Source organism: Danio rerio, chromosome 4 (assembly GCF_049306965.1).
Source record: "Danio rerio strain Tuebingen ecotype United States chromosome 4, GRCz12tu, whole genome shotgun sequence".
Taxonomy (NCBI): Eukaryota; Metazoa; Chordata; class Actinopteri; order Cypriniformes; family Danionidae; genus Danio; species Danio rerio.
In genome coordinates, this window is record NC_133179.1 from 52,619,197 (window position 1) to 52,636,214 (window position 17,018).

The 17,018-nt window shown below is 43.5% G+C and overlaps 1 protein-coding gene and 1 long non-coding RNA gene across 3 annotated transcripts in view; both read left to right on the forward strand.

The window, feature by feature from the left end:
• Positions 1–17,018, forward strand: part of LOC141381964 (uncharacterized) — a 1,176,553-nt gene that overhangs the window by 412,184 nt on the left and 747,351 nt on the right. The gene's annotated exons all lie outside the window — the stretch shown is intronic.
• The window catches only part of si:ch211-237a4.2, a 90,066-nt gene that overhangs the window by 26,641 nt on the left and 46,407 nt on the right, over positions 1–17,018 (forward strand). For both annotated transcript variants that reach the window (XM_073948246.1, XM_017355684.4), the window contains 2 exons: positions 12,210–12,405; positions 12,493–14,260. In XM_073948246.1, the coding sequence (XP_073804347.1) occupies positions 12,210–12,405; positions 12,493–14,260 (1,964 nt within the window). The remainder of the gene's footprint in view (positions 1–12,209; positions 12,406–12,492; positions 14,261–17,018) is intronic.

Consider the following 17,018-nt stretch of genomic DNA (forward strand, 5'->3'; position numbering starts at 1 on the left):
ATACCTGACCAGAGAAGTGCATTGCAGCAAAAGTCTCAGAGATGCTGCAATGGAGTTTCTTTTTACAAAATCCCCCCGACCCATACCACATCTTTACCTTATATACTCAAGTCAAGACAAACAGCAATAAATTCAAGACAATAGAAGTGTCACAGAGACCCCTGCCTAGTGAATTTGAGGACTTCACTATCTCTGAGGAGGGAGAGCATCTTATCAAGATCTTATCAAAGTCAAAAACCAAATCAACATATACTAGTGAACTATTACTGTAAAATTAAGACCACTTTACCCATCACACTGAGACATTTAAAATGATACCAAACATGAATAAAGTGCTGCAAGATACACCATATTAAAACCTTGAACATTTTATGTGAAATGTGCTCTAATCAGAAGGTAACATAAGGGTCAAGAAGGGGGCTTGAGGTGGAAGGAGAAGGGTGACTTTCTCGCATTACCCCCTGCTGTAGTGTAGCTGTTTTTCCAGCCTCTGTTTGCATTGTCAACAGTGATTTTGAATAGAACCGTTGAATAGCTGGTTTCTTCATCACTTCTCAGATTAGAAAGTCAATTCGAGTATTGCATCTTGTCTTGTGAAATTCCAAAACAGTTCTCAGGATCTGATATTTTGGAATCTTAAAGGGAGGTCTGGTGGAAGAAAGAGGGAGTGCAAAATTAAAGAGAAGCCCCTGTCTGCAGCCCGCAGATCTGGGCGGGGATGAATATGGGGCGGGGCTGCACATTCAGCCACGCCCACCTGTAATTTTATTGGTTAGTGGAAACGTAATAGCGTGAATGCCCACTACGTGGTGTCAGTAAACAGGAAATGCATTTACAATTTCTTAAATATTGTTTTTATTGTTAATAAACACAAAAATGCACAAAAGTGGGCATTCTTGATGAGTGTTTTATATGTTAATTATGTTAACAGTTATGTGAATTTCATAATGGTATTTTTCCTGCTAAAAAATATTACAAAAGACTCAAAAGACTCTTTTCACAATGGTGTCACTTCAGAAACGCAGTGATTTTAGTTCTGATATTTTAATGGTTTATTATTTTGCTTCAAAATGCAAATGCATATTGCATATTTATAGCAAATAAAGGTGGAGTCTGAAAAAATAAATAAATAAAAATGCAGTGTTTTTAGTTCAGTTTATTTTTTTCCCTTTGAATGGGAGAGTTCTCTGGAAAATTTACAATTGAAAATATTAAAATTATACTTTGATTTAAGGCTATTTTAAAATATTGGGCATGTGTCCAATTGTTTCTCTTTCAATACTGCACTGCTTTGAGTTTTATTAAGAGCAGGGATAAGCTATTATTTATTAAGGGAAGTATATGTTTGTAAACTTTTTACTTATTAAATCAGATTATTTCATCATATAATGGATTTATTTTTACTTTGATGCTGCTATGAATATACATGTATATGATCTGTTATATGTAAATGTTCCAGCATGAGTAAAATTTTTGATTAATTTTTTTCATATTACATGGTGTGTCATCTATGAATGCAATCAATTTCATTATTTATTATTTACTAATCCATTAAAGTTTTGTTCAGTTACTCCATTTGAATGAAGACAGTGCTCTGCTGCCACCTACTTGGTGGTTTTGATATCTGTTCTACAATTTAATTAATAAGTTACAAAACAATTTCATAATCTAATATTACTGAATTAAAATGCAGTCTTCTTGGTTTTATTTTTGTATTATTTGTAAATACAGGGTAAATACTTTAATACCACTTTCTAACAACCCTTCTGTGTCCATTTCTGCACTGTAGATCTTTAAAAATATTTTTTATAATGATTTTGTTTGGTTATTAAGAGTCACGTACAACATTGTTATTCTATTTCATTTAATTTACTGTCAGTAAAAATCTGACAGATCTGTGTTTTTAAGATGTCAGATGTCTCACCTACAGAACATCTGTGTATGCACATGCACACACGTACAAAAGGAAGACTGACAATTTATAGAAAATAATAATAATAATTTAAGATACATTACAGCAGTTTGTGATCATTATCTTTAATAAACATAAAAACAATTATATATTTTTTACAGGGAAATTCCACTACAGCATTAAAGTAAAAATCTGCAGTAAAAAGTGCTAGGCATATTCTGTACTCTTTATCATGTGCACACACACACACACACACACACACACAGCATGCTTCTTGAATTTTGGATTACTGACAATGGCTCGGCAAGGCAGTGGCGCAGTAGCTAGTGCTGTCACCTCACAGCAAGAACGTTGCTGGGTCGCTGATTCGAACCTCGGCTCAGTTGCCGTTTCTGTGTGGAGTTTGCATGTTCTCCCTGCCTTCGTGTGGGTTTCCTCCGGGTGCTCCGGTTTCCCCCACAGTCCAAAGACATGCGGTACAGGTGAATTGGGTAAGCTAAATTGTCTGTAGTGTATGAGTGTGTGTGTGGATGTTTCCCAGAGAAGGGTTGCGGCTGGAAGGGCATCCGCTGCGTAAAAACCTGCTGGATAAGTTGGCGGTTCATTCCGCTGTGGTGACTCCGGATTAATAAAGGGACTAAACTGACAAAAAAATGAATAAATGAATGACAATGGCTCAGAAGGTCCTGGATGTCAGTGAGAGTTGCAGAAATGTCCCATCACCATCCTGTGTGACAACTCTCAGTAGGATACACTACAGGATCTCAGGCGGCATCTGTACAAAATAACCAACAATCATCAACATGTCGCTTAACATAAAGTATATTAAAGTTAAACTCAAAGAATTAAATATGTTTATACTAGGCATGCCCCCTCCTCACATTCCCCTTTGTATAAGTATCATGCATGGGTTATAAAGTAAACAGCAAAAAAAAGAGAACATGAAGTGTAAATAAATATATTAAAAATTATTAAATGCACAAATCTATTAAAACAAAAAGAGAGAAAGGTAAAATAAAATAAAACAGAGAATATGCTCCACAGGAATCATAGTGATGACTATATATCAATGCCAATGATCTGCAAACAGAATGTAGTATAGATCAGTAAGTTAAGAATCAAGTTTTATATTGTAGCCTACATATTTAGCATTAACATTACCAGAGTATATAAATTAGAGAACATACCACTAAGAAAAATATATTTTGTTATCTTTGATAATTATTCTTCTAAGTGAATAAAACCACCAACTGTACGATCAACCTGGAAAACGCCAACCCTAACACAGAAAACATTTTTTTAAGGCTTTAAAACTTCATATCTCCAAAAAGGGCTTTAATTAAATAAACGACACATAATTCGTGAGGTGTACTGCACTATAATTTGACCATTTACATGACAGAAGATGTGTACTTACCATGCAGAGATGAAAACCGGAATCGAAAGCATACATTACATCAACGTCTGTTTCCGTGAACCAATGAAAGACTTGTAGGCGGAGTGACATGTTCAGTCCCGCCCATTTATGGGCGGGGCTGCACATTCAGCCCCGCCCCATATTCAGCCCCGCCCCGATCTGCGGGCTGCAGACGGGTGTACTTGAAATTAAATGAGAGGAGAAAATCATCGGTTATAGAAAGTTCATCAGCTGAGAAGTCAATGGGGGAGACACCAGAGCAGCAGATGAGGTCGAGGGTGTGTCCTTTAGAGTGTGTGGGGATATTGACATGCTGTTAAATTCCAAAGCTCTCAAGACAGGATAAAATATTTATTGTAATAGAGTTAATAATATTATTCACATGAATATTAAAATCTCCTAAAACTATAATATTTGGTGAGAGGGTGGTCACTTAAAAGGCCACTATTTAGTTTGATGGGACAATAAATCATGTCATAATATGTAGGTATGGATCCAGAGAGTTCAAATAGCATAGATTCGAAAGAACGGAATGAAGGAACGTGAACCGGAGAGATTTTCAAATCATCGCGAGACCTCCTCCCTGACCTCCTCCACAGGGTTGACAGGTGTAAACAAATCCTTCAGGAGTGGATTCATTGAATTGTGTGAAGTCGCTGGATTGTTGCCAAGTCTCAGTCAGATACAAAAAGTCAAGGTTGCGATTGCTGAGGACATCCTGGACAAGATATTGTTTGCTTGTATGTGAGCAAATGTTTAAAAGACTGGAGTTGATTTTGATATTGTCAGAACGTACGACAGTGTCAGCCGACTCGGCTAGGTTGGCCAAAACTCTGTGACTAACAGTCTGACTGGTGTTTTGTATAGGACAACAAAAATAGGACCAAATGGACTTTATTTGTGGTGATGAGCCCTCATAAGCACTCTGTCTGGATACAAAATGGATAGATCACGGGTGAGGCAGGAGATGCGGCACAGCTGGCAAAGGCGCAGAGAGATGGAGACACAAGCGGAGTAATTCAGCACCTGGGTACTGGAACAATCCCATTGCGGGCTGGTAGACAAGTGTCAGGAGAAACCAGGCAAGCACAGGCCAGATGTACAGTTTCCTGGACAATAACTTGTATATTGTGAAACAGACGCTAACAGCTTAGACGTGCAGGTGAGCAGAAACGCTCTGGTTACTGAAGTAACCCTCGTTCCCCGAGGAGGGGAACGGAAATGCTATTGGTGGATTTGATTTAGAAAATCCGTGAATTGGTGAGGATTCGGTTCAGAAGCCGCTTGTCTGAAAGAGTATGGAACGGGCCAATGAATTGCTGCGGAGGCCATCCGCTACCCAGTGGGGAAGATAAGATGGCAAATTACATATGGACTAGCCCTAAGAAAGGTGAGTGCGCATAAGAAGGGGTGGTTAGCGGAGAGGGAAGACACGGGTCCACCCGAGAGGGGGGACTAAACCGTGGCGGAATAGGCATATGGGATCACCTAATGGGGAACGCGCATAGCAGGCACCTAACCCAAAACGTGGGCTGACCAGCGGGCAGGCCTACAACGTAGTGGGCCAGCAAGTGACTCCTCCGCTGAGTCAGTGCTGGGGGCCTCGGAGGAATCTGCAGGGCTCACCTGACGGGGAACTTTACTGACAGATAAAAAGGCGCACGTATCTCCGTGTTAGGGAGAATGGCACAGCAAGCGTGTTTCAACACCCTACCGAGTTGTTTCCTCAATCACCAAAGGGTTACCTAGTACCCTTGAGGAAACTGGCTCCACTCGCAGATTGTAAAACCTAGCAAATGTGTTGGGTGTCACCCAGCCCGTAGCTCTACAGATGTCTGTTAGAGAGGTGCCGCGTGCACGCGTCCAAGAGGATGCAATGCTCCGAGTGGAGGTGCACGCACTCCCGGGGGACACGGCTCACCTCGGCTCGAATAAGCAAGTGAAATGGCATCCACAATCCAGTAGGATAATCTTTGCTTTCATACGGCACTTCCCTGCTGCCGACCGCCATAACAGACAGAGCTGCTCAGATGATCTAAAGTACTGAGTACGATCCACATAGATGCGCAGAGCGCGAACTGGCTGGGTCTGCCTCCTCCGGGTTCAGCGCTTGCAGGTTCCCTATCTGATCTCTAAAGGGAGCGGTAGGAACCTTGGGCACATATCCCAGGCGGGGTCTCAGGATAACGTGAGAGTAATCCGGCCCGAATTCCAGGCACGACTCACTGACCGAAAATGCCTCCAGGTCCCCGACCCTCTTAATGGAGGCCAACGCGACCAGCAGAGCTGTCTTTAGGGACAGAAATCTTAAAGATACTGATTTGAGTGGCTCAAAGGGATCTGTGCGCAAGCTCGTGAGAACGAGGGCGAGATCCCAAGAGGGCATGAGAGGGGGGCGAGTTGGATTAATTCGCCTATCGCCTCTGAGGAACCAGATGATGAGGTTATGCTTTCCCATGGTGCCCACGTAAACCTTGAGAGTGGAGGTTGACAGCCTGCTCTCCAGCTTATCTTGAAGGAAAGAGAGCATAACACTGATCTGGCAGGTTCGGGGGTCTCTCTGCGAGAGACGCACCATTCAGTGAATAGACTCCACTTCAGGGCGTAGGTGCGCCTCGAGGAGGGGGCTATAGCCTGAGTGATGGTATTAACCACCGCACTCGGTAGGTTACCTAAGTCTTCCTCGCGTCTAAGGACCACACGTGGAGGTTCCAGAGATCGGGACGACGGTGCCAGATGGTGCCCTGTCCCTGAGAGAGTAGGTCCTCTCTCAAAGGGATCCGCCAGGGGAGGGCCGTCGCGAAGAGGGCGAACTCTGATATCCAGGTCCGGTTGGGCCAGAGGGGCGCAACTAGCAGAACCTGTTCCTCGTCCTCCCTGTCCTTGCACAGTACTGCGCGAGCAGGCTCACTGGGGGAAACGCATACTTGCGCATGCCCTGAGGCCAGCTGTGGGCCAGTGCATCCGTGCCGAGAGAGCCCTCGGTCAGGGAAAAGAACAACTGGCAATGAGCATTCCTGGGGGAAGCAAACAGACCGATCTGGGCCTCCCTGAATCCCGCCCATATCAACTGGACAGAGGTGGAGTCTCCATTCTCAGAAGTGTATTTGCTGCTGTGAAAGCACATCGGCTGCACGATTGAGCATGCCTGGAACATGAATGCGCAGCGATTTCAGCCGCGGGTGACTCCAGAGGAGCAGACGGCGGGCGAGCGGAGACATGCGGCGAGAGCGCAAACCCCCTATAAGGTTGATATATGCCACCGCCGTACTGTCTGTCCTGACCAGCACTTGTGATGGCAGCTGCGGATGCAATATGCCCCAGGAGCCTCTGAAAGTATTTCAGTGGGACCACTATTTTGCTGTCAAGCTCTCTCAGACAGTTCAGCAACAGGCGAGCGAGCTCTCCAGAGAGGCGCACTACCATGGTGACCCAGTCAAGCTCCATCTCGAGAAAGGAGGTCCTCTGCACAGGGGCGAGTTTGCTCTTTTCTCGGTTGACCTGAAGCCCCAACAGGCAGAGGTGCCGGAGCATGATATCATGATGTCGGCCCGCGCTAACCAGGCAGGCAGCGCCCTCGTTAATGGAGTCATCACTACAATCGCTGACTTACCAGCGGTGGGGCAGCGCAGAGTGGGTGTGCTAATCCGGGAAGCGTGAGGATCCTGTGGAAGAGCTGGAGGAGAGCGATTCGCTCTGGCTCCGCACCCCAACTCGGGAGGAGGGGCTCGAGGGTTGGGTTGTCTCAGGGACGCTTTGCGATCCGTTTACCAGACCTAACGGCTCCCTGGGCAGGGGGGAGCTGCCGGCTTTCGACGTGCTCGACACGCCCGCTTCGCCGGAGGCGCATGCGGGGGTGGCGCAGCACTCGTCGGCCGGCACCCTCGGCGAGGAGCAGCAGAGGGGGATGGCTCGGCAGGCGGAGCGGGCTTACGGTCCCGCCGATAGATGACATTGCCCATAGCATCCGACTGCTCTCTCACCGCCTTGAATTCCTGGGTGAACTCACCGACGGTGTCAACGAACAGGCCAGCCTGGGATCTGGGCATGTCAAGAAAGCGAACTTTGTCGACATTGCGCATATCGGCCAGGTTTAGCCAGAGGTGGCGATCCTGGACCACTAGTGTGGACATCGTCCTCCCCAGCGCACATGCGGCAGACTTAGTAGTCCGAAGAGCATAGTCGGTCGCGGTGCGAAGCTCGCGTAACAAGCCTGGGTTAGACCCGCCCTCGTGCAGCTCGACCAGCGCCTGCGCTTGGTAGCGCTGGTAGGTGGCCATCACGTGCAAGGCGGAAGCAGCCTGGCCCGCAACCTTGTAATCTCTGGCTCCGAGGGAGGCAGATAACCTACAGGCTTTGGACGGGAGACAGGGCGGACCACGCCAAGTAGGGGCACCACGCGGGCAAAGATTGATTGCGATAGCGCGCTCCACTGACGCGATGGCCTCATACCCCCTGGCAGCTCCACCGTCAAGGGCGGTGAGGGCGGAGGGACTTGCAGCACGGGCAGAGAAAGGTGCCCTCCATGACTGCGTGAGCCAACTGTGCACCTCCGGGAAGAAGGGGATGAGAGGCTTGGAGGGCTTCACCCTCTGTTTCTCTACGTAACACCCATCTAGTCGGTCCTGGGATGGACCATCTCCAACCACACAGCCGAAGCAGCCCGGGAAAGCACGGCTAACATGTCCGCTTCAGGATCCATCTTGACGGCGCTCACCTGCCCGGAGGGGGTGAGCGCGTCTGTATCTTCGTCAGACAGTGAAAGCCCACCCTCCGATGCCGCGGTGGACATCTGATCTCCGGTGTCAGCGAGCGTGAGAGCTACCATCTGATTAGACGGATCACTCCCACTGCCCGAAGCTTGGATGGAGCGCCTGGAGGAGCGGGAGGTCCACGAGCCCTTGGGTGGCGGCTTATCTCCTGCTGAGACCCTCAGATCTCTGCAGAGCAGGAGGCAACTGGGGTGGTTCGCTCTCTTACGAAATCTAGCCGTGATCTTAGCTGCGCAACGGTCATGGCATCGCAGTGATGACATGAACCGCCCGCGAGCACCACATTAACATGCTGGACCCCCAAACATGTAATGCAGTGATCGTGTCCATTATACGGAGCCAGGAAACCCAGGCATCCAGAAACGCACAGTCGGAGCGCCATCCTGAAAAGGACATGCTGCACGACTGTGTTGCTCTTTTAGAGAAAAAATGCAACTTATACGCACCGCTCTGGAGGACCGGACCCAAAGAACGCCAGGCAAGGGAGAATCCCAGCTCAACCGTCTGCCGTCGCGTATACCCACTCTGGACTGGGAGACACTTGTTCGCTCGGAAGTCGCTGTAGTCAGCAAGAGGAACCCTCATCGACTCGATCAGAAAAGTCTCTAAAGCGAAAAAGATAGCGTCTGCTCGCTCCACGTGTGCTTATATGCTGGGTTAATTGGCAATGAAGCATACCTGCGCAAGCTTACACTGACAATTCATTGGCATTCATTGGCCCCTTCCATACTCTTTCAGACAAGTGGCTTCTGAACCGAATCCTCCCTAGTTCGTGGATTTTCTAAATCCAATCCACCAATAGCATTTCCCCAATAGCATTTCTGTTCCCCACCCGAAGGGGAACCAGAAGAACCACTTTTGCAGAGCATGTAAAATCCCTAAAACTCAAGCAGACAGCAGAATTGTCAGAGTTAAGTAAAATCGGTTCAACGATAAATGATGATCGTTGAACGATATTTAAACGTTTAAATGTTTTTTCGGTGAGCAGCTGCAACAGATCATGCCGGTTCACTCAACCGGAAGTGTCCTTTAGAGTTGATATGCTCAGGCTGCAGGTGGGAAAGAAATCGCTCCTTGTTGACAAGTGCAAGAATGGAGGAGTATGGATACGTTAGAGTCTCCAAAATCAACAAAAACACCAAAAAAAAAAAAGTAGCATGATTTGTCGCTAGTGCTTATTTGTAAAATTGTCACTAGAGAGGTCTGAAAAGTTGCGAAATATAGCAACAAGATCAAAACACTGTTCACATGTGTATTCATACATTTATGAGTATTTGATGACTAGTCTAGTTTTGGTCTAATCTTAGCCAACCTTAGCCATTTATTATTTTAGATGTTTATTAAAGGGTAGGTCCAAAGTGCATTTTTAAGGCTTGAATGTGTATATAAGATGCCAAGCAATGGGTGTTGATGCTTTATTTGTAAAAAAATCTATTTATTTTTTACATTCAGACACAACTAAACCTCTTGTCAGGTCTCTCTAAAAAAAAAAAAAAACATCTGACAAGTGTTTTTCACATATATTTGGAATAAGCATGTGTAAGTAATATGAAATGTTTACATATTTTTTGCAAGTTTGTTATCTGAGATGTAGAACACAGGAAAAGTGTTTGGAGAGACACTACAGTGCTGGTGAAGATTGAGGTTTACAGCAGTTTAACTGATAAATATGAATTTGTAGCTAAATTTGTAATGCTGGCAAACAACATGTCCCGTTGTTTACATCCTTGTGCAACGTACCATTAACCCTAGAAACTATGAATGAAATAGATCAATATTAATATATAAAATACTTATAGGTTGTGTCACAATTCAAAGCTTCAGCTATTATGGTTGAACTGTTCCTGAATTTTCAACCAAATGAACTGGGAGAGTTTCTGAAAACTATTCTTTGTCAAATGCTAGCTCTCTGGAACATAATTAAAATTAAATTGTAAGCAATTGTTAGCAAATTTTAATTTCCATGTCCTTTGTGTAAGAATTGAAATATTGCAAATATTCTGATGTCTTTGACAATTCAAAACATGAGCTGAAAACAGAGACTGGTGACTTCACAACCCACCAGGGAGGAATGCGGGAAAAACCAGTTCCTGCTGCATTTGCATCTGAGTCTGCTTCATCCCCCCAACTCACACATATGGTCATTTCAATGTTTGAATGTTCTAGAATTAACCAAACTGACTTTAACTATCATGTTTGATATCATTTGAAATGTCTCAGTGCGATTGGTACAATGGTCTCATTCTCTCAGAAATAGACATAATCAGAACAATAAATATATAACTTCAGGCATCTTTTGATCCACTGTGAGGGGTGTGACACTAAGTGTGAATGCCTTTTGTTATACATTCACACCCCCTTCCTTGAGGGAATTCTTGGATTATTTAAGGTATGGCCTAAGAAGGACTCAGGGCGATTCTGCCTAACCAGATCAGCCCATAACATGGCTTGTTCCATGTTATGTATATTTCAAAGTCAGGAATGCATCTTTTTCATCTTGGATTTATCTTTGATAATTTGATGTTTTGTATTGATCGTTTATGAATTGACTGATTGAATTGGCATAATACATTTACCTGACTAATAAATTGTTATGTTTTGAATGATTCAAACAGAGTTCGTGTTATTATCTTTAGTAGATTGTGGTAATTTCATAGCACCACAAGCCCCTGTTCAGGTTAGTAGCGGACTAGAACACGGTAGACGGAGCATTGCGGCACGTTACACGATGTCTCTAGAGCTCCGACTAACAAATTGGCATTTATTCATGTATACTTAGGCTGTAAAAGGATATCTAAGGGGATAGTCCTTCACCCGATAAACTTTTAATACTATTTAGATAGTATAGTGATTATTCAAAGTTACTACTAGTTTGAGTACGACTGGTCTGCTTAATTCTATAGTAATGATCGTTATATGACTAAATAGCTCTGTCTGATTTAGGAGGTAGCAGACCTATGTGGACCGCATAAAAAATATCCTAATCTGAGTAAGTAGGGTTCTGCCTTTTTAGGATAGCGGTCAATCGCCCCTGTTTAGTGACCAAGACTGACATGCTTGTGCTTAAGAAATTGTATACTCGGCCGGTACAAGATTCAGGATGTTATAGAGATCCCAATGAACGAGAATAACATAAAATGATGAACCGAAGAGAATATTCAATCATAATCTAAATTAATGTGAACGGAAATAAAATAACCTTCTCAATGTTTTATAATTGGAGTCAGATAAAACGAGGATAAACATATTAATATTCTAAACCATCTCATACTAAAATTGGAGTCAGATATGAGTTAAGTTTAATATAAATCAACATTGTGCACTGGAAAGACCGAACATGCAGTGAACCTTCATCCACCATTGGATACCGTCATTGGACCAACTGGCTGGACCCTACATTTGGAAGCCCACATACAGAAACAGAACAATCTCTGTGGAAATATGCTGCTATAACATTGGTGCTCTGTCCACGTCCCTTTGCTGCACGAGGTGTCTGCATGTCGTGAATGCACGTAACCTGAAGCGTTTGTAATCTCTTTAGCCTGGATGTATTTTTAGTTGTCCCTAAAGTTTGTTCGCTGTTGGCTTTGCTAAGCTAACTCTGTAAAAGCCAATGTCTCCTTTTGTATTAAACTTTGAGCATATTACAGTTCATTCAGAGATGTTGTCAATGTTCACACAGCTACATTACACATCAACTAAAGTTTAAAATATGACATTGCAGTGGACCACCCCTTTAAACTGATTCATACGGCTAAAGCCACTGAGGTTTTCCAGACATTTGTCAGATATTTTTTTCCTCAAACTTCTCCTTAGTTTCTTAAACGTCATTTTTTGTTTTGATGTGATTTTTTTGACTGTTGTAGCTGTGAGATATCTGAAATCATTCAGTGTAACTGTAATGTACTCAAAACCTGCCTGGATGTACTTTATTTGTGTGTTATTTGTGTGAAAAAAAACATTTGAATGTTTAACAGAATAAAGCGTTCAACAGACTCATAGTATAACGTATTATAATTTATTTTCAATTATTGACTTGTTTGTGGATGTTCAACTGTGTGTATAAATATATTTTTGTTAAATACTGTTCTCTTTTCTTCAATCATAGAATCTTGAGTGCAAATTGATCAAATTTCTGAAGAATGAACTGGAAAAGTTTAAGAAAATCTTACAAGACGAAAACAGAAAAGAGTTTGTAAAGGACTTTAATGACAACAGATGCAGTATCACAGAAGCAGCTCTTGATCTCACACTCTTCTTCCTGAGAGAGATGAAGCAAGATAAAGCTGCTGATACTCTTGTGGGTAAGAGACTCATGGCCATCTGTCAGACTGTCACTTACAAATATAGCTGGAAAAGTAAAGACTAAAACTATCTGTTTCTGTGTTAAGGTGAGCTGTTCTTCATTAATCAGTTAAAATGTAGCCTGAAGAAGAAATATCAAAGTGTGTTTGAAGGAATTGCTCAGCAAGGAGACTCCAGACTTCTGAATAACATCTACACAGATCTCTACATCACTCAGGGTGCGAGTGAACAGGTCAACACTGAACATGAGATCAGACAGATTGAAGCTGCTTCCAGACGTAATCAGCCATTAGAGATGAAGGTTAAATGCAAACATTTGTTTGAAGCAGCTGAACAAGACAAGCAGATCAGAACTGTCCTGACAAAAGGAGTTGCTGGCATCGGGAAATCAGTCTCTGTGCAAAAGTTTGTTCTGGATTGGGCTGAAGGGAAAGAAAATCAAGACAACAGCTTGATATTTCCTCTTCCATTCAGAGAGATGAACTTAATGGAGAAAGAAAACCAAAGTTTAAAAGACCTCATAACTCGGTTTTTCCCAGAGACTAAAGGACTGAACCTTACAAGAAGCACACAATTCAAAGTCCTGTTCATCCTTGATGGATTGGATGAATGTCGTCTTCCTCTGAACTTTGCTGGTAATAAGACATGTTGTGGTGTATCTTCAGCAGTCTCTCTGGATGTTCTCCTGACGAACCTCATCAAGGGAAATCTGCTTCCTTCTGCTCTCATCTGGATCACCAGCAGACCAGCAGCTGCCAGTAAGATTCCTGCTGACTGTATCGACCGGCTGACAGAGATACGAGGATTCAATGATTGCCAAAAGGAGGAGTACTTCAGAAAGAGACTCACAGATCAGAATCAGGCCAGAGAAATCATTGATCACATTAAACAGTCAAAGAGTCTCTTTATTATGTGCCACATCCCAGTCTTCTGCTGGATTTCAGCCAATGTTCTCCAGAACATACTGAAACTGAAACACAGGGCTCATGCTGAATCACTGCAGGAATCTCCCAAGACTCTGACACAGATGTACACACACTTTGTCCGCTTTCAGATCCAGCAGAGCAGAAGAAAGTATGATGGAGAAAACACACCAGATGTCTCCTGGGATCCAAATCTCATCCTTTCACTGGGGAAACTGGCCTTCCAGCAGCTGGACAGAAACAATGTGATCTTCTATGAGAGCGATCTGAAAGACTGTGGCATTGACGTCTATAAGGCATCGGTGTACTCAGGCATGTGTACCCAGATCTTTAAAGAGGAGACGGGAATGATTCTTGGTACCATGTACTGCTTTCTTCACTTGAGCATTCAAGAGTTCATTGCAGCCCTTTATCAACATCTGATTCTAGACAGCGACAAGAAACAAGCAGAAAAAAACAGAAATGAGTCCATGATTGATTTATTAAAGACTGCAGTGGACAAGGCTCTGGAAAGTGACAATGGACATCTGGACCTTTATCTTCGTTTCCTTATTGGTCTTTCACTCCAGTCCAATCGACAACTCTTACGAGGCCTGTTGACACAGCAGGATGACAGAGACCAGAGCAAAGAGGAAATAATTGCATACATCAAGCAGAAACTTGAAGGGAATCTGTCTCCAGAGAGATCCATCAATCTGTTCTACTGTCTGAATGAACTGAACGACCAAACTCTGCTGAAAGAGATTCAGTCTCACCTAAGTAAAGGAAGTCTGTCATCTGCTGACCTTTCACCTGCCCAGTGGTCTGCTGTAGCATTTGTGTTGTTGACTTCAGAGAAGGAGCTGGAGGAGTTTGAGCTTCAGAAGTTCAAGAAATCAGATGAGTGTCTCATCAGATTATCAGCAGTCATCAAATCCTCCAAACGAGCTCTGTAAGTCAAAGTCCTTTTTTTGCTTTCATTTAAGAAATAGATTTGCTGATAAAAAGTACTACAATTTATAATGTTAGTGAACATACAGAATATTGATTGTGGGGACTTCAAAATACTGTGAATATTTGTTTATTACTTAATATTTTTATTATTTAATATTTTATTTGCTTTTTAATAATATTCAAATTAATGCATAGTGAGTAGTTAAGGGATAAGGGATCGTTTACCTAACAATGTAAATGTACCGTTTTTTCCCTTATTCTCAGTTTGTTTTAAAAGTTTCTTAGTTTATTTCTTCTGTTAAAAATTAAAGAAAATATTTAGATGATTGTTGGAAACCTGTGACCATTGACTCAGATAGCATTTGTTTTTCCTATTATAGAAGAAAGTGGATAATTGTGTTCAGCGCTGTCTTTAAAAAATTGTATTCAATAGAATAAGAAGCTCAAACAAGATTGGATCACTTGAGGGTGATCACACAAAAGGAGAGGGAGAGGGTAAGATATATTAGGTGTGGTTATTCTGGAGTTTGTAGCTCCTTCATCTCCTTTGGCTTCTGCTTATATCCTCTCCCTCTAATCTGTTGCAGCTAGCGGTGGTTGGTGTTGATAAGGTGAGTCCAGGTGACAGGGATTTGACTCTTTGGCGACGTGCGAAAGGAATACTTGCAAAGTCCCCTGCCTTAGAGTCTTTCTGGGGCAAATCACTTTCCTGTTGTGAAAGAGAAGAGATGTTAAAGGGGGGGGGGGGGGGGGTGGGACTTACTAGACAGACATGCCCATCCAGACCTTAACCTTGACAGACCATCAGCGCTCTCGTGGGTGGACCCGGCTCAACGTTGGACTTTTAAGTGGTAGTTCTGGAGCACTAGGAACCACCTGATGATGTTGACATTATCCTTGGCCAATGCCATCCATTGCAGAGGTGCGTGGTCTGTCACCAGGGTGAAGGATGATCATAGGAAATAATACTTCAGCTCCAGGACTGCCCAATAGCCAGGGCCTTCTTCTCGACGGCCATGTATTTCCCCTCTGCAGGGGACTATTTTCAACTCACATACACATATGGGCTTGTGATAGTACCATACCCAGTCCTGAGTCGGGATTGTCAATCTGGAGGATGAGAGGAGAGCCAAAATCAGGTACATGCAGTACCGATGAAGACAATAGAGCCTCTTTCATTTTCTGGAATTATAGTTCGGCTGCTGGGCTCCATGGTATCTTTTCTGGCTGCCCCTTCTTCCTCAGGTCTCTAGTCAGGTCATAGTCTGAGTAAGCTGACTATGGATGAGAAAAATGGGATGAAACATTGATAGTAGCCCACAACCCAGAAATGGCACATACCTGGTATTTAGTGGTGGGCCTCTGGGGGGACTTTTGCATGGCTTCAACTTTGAATTGTTGTGGTTGGATCAGCCCCCAGCCAATGTGGTTTTTGCCTCTGCGAGCCTGAGGCCCCGTTTACACTAATGCGTTTTAGTTTGAAAACGCATAGTTTTGCTACGGTTACGCCATCCGTCCACACTACGCCGGAGTTCTCGAGCGCCGAAAACGGAGCTTTTTGAAAACTCTGGAGAGGCCATTTCATTCTAAAACGCTGCTGCTCCGTCTCAGTGTGGATGGGAAAAGACGGAGACATCTGAAAACAGAGGCGGGGCTGCAAACGTTCGCCTATCTGATTGGGGCTTTTCCTCAATATTAAGTAGCCCACACACAGTTCAGTCTCGCATCCTCTTCTTGTGAGTTAAGACTTCGCAAGTTTGATCAATTGCAGTCTCCCCCTTCTCAGTTTGATATGGAAAACATACCGAGGACACGGGTAAATCTTCAAAGGGAACAGTGTACTTTATAACTTCATTCATATCATCCTGGCTACGTTGTTTCACTTTCTCAACAATAAAATGTAAACATGATTTAAGGAACTGCCTATTTTCTTTTTAATATTAGCAACTTAACAGACAGCAAAAATGTTGAGGCGTCGTGCTGCATATGAGCGTCATTTTCACTGTGTGGATATTTATAACAAAACGGAGCCTATAACAACTGCCTCCTTTCAATTTCAGTGAAAATACGAAACGCACCCTCTCTTTTGCTGAATATCAGTTTTAATAATCGATAATTATAAAAGTATAACATACAATAAGTGTATACATTGTAGGAAATAAAGGCAAGCGATCAGTCAATGTACCTGGATTAATCATTAACTTATCTTTGCGCTTAACCAAAACATGTTACCCGTGAACAAGTAACTTTTTAGATTCCAATGACCAAAGTCAGGGAATTGGCCTATGTCGTTAGATAAAGACAACAACATGAATGAAATATCACGTTTAGCAAATATAGTGAGATTAGATCCAGCGGGAGATGCATGATGAGCAGTCCGACAAGCAGAGCTCTCTGGGTAGAAATGCTGGAGCGCTTGCCCGAGAGTGTGTGTGTGGTCACGTGATGTGCGTTTTCAGCGTTTTGGTGTGGACGGAGAGCAGTTCAGAAACGCTGGGTAAAACGCGAGTGTGGACACGGATCGTTTTCATTCTACAACGCCGTTTTAAAACTAAAACGCACTAGTGTAAACGGGGCCTGAGATTACATTTCCTGGGGAAGGAAGTCCAAACCCAGGAGTCCAGCCCGCCAGAGCTCCAGGAGCACTCTCTGCAGACAGGTAGGTGTTTTTCCCAACACCTCCAGTAGATCCCCATATCGTTCAGGTAGGTGGCTGCATATGCTTGGTGGGGTTTCAGTAGATTGTTCACCATTCT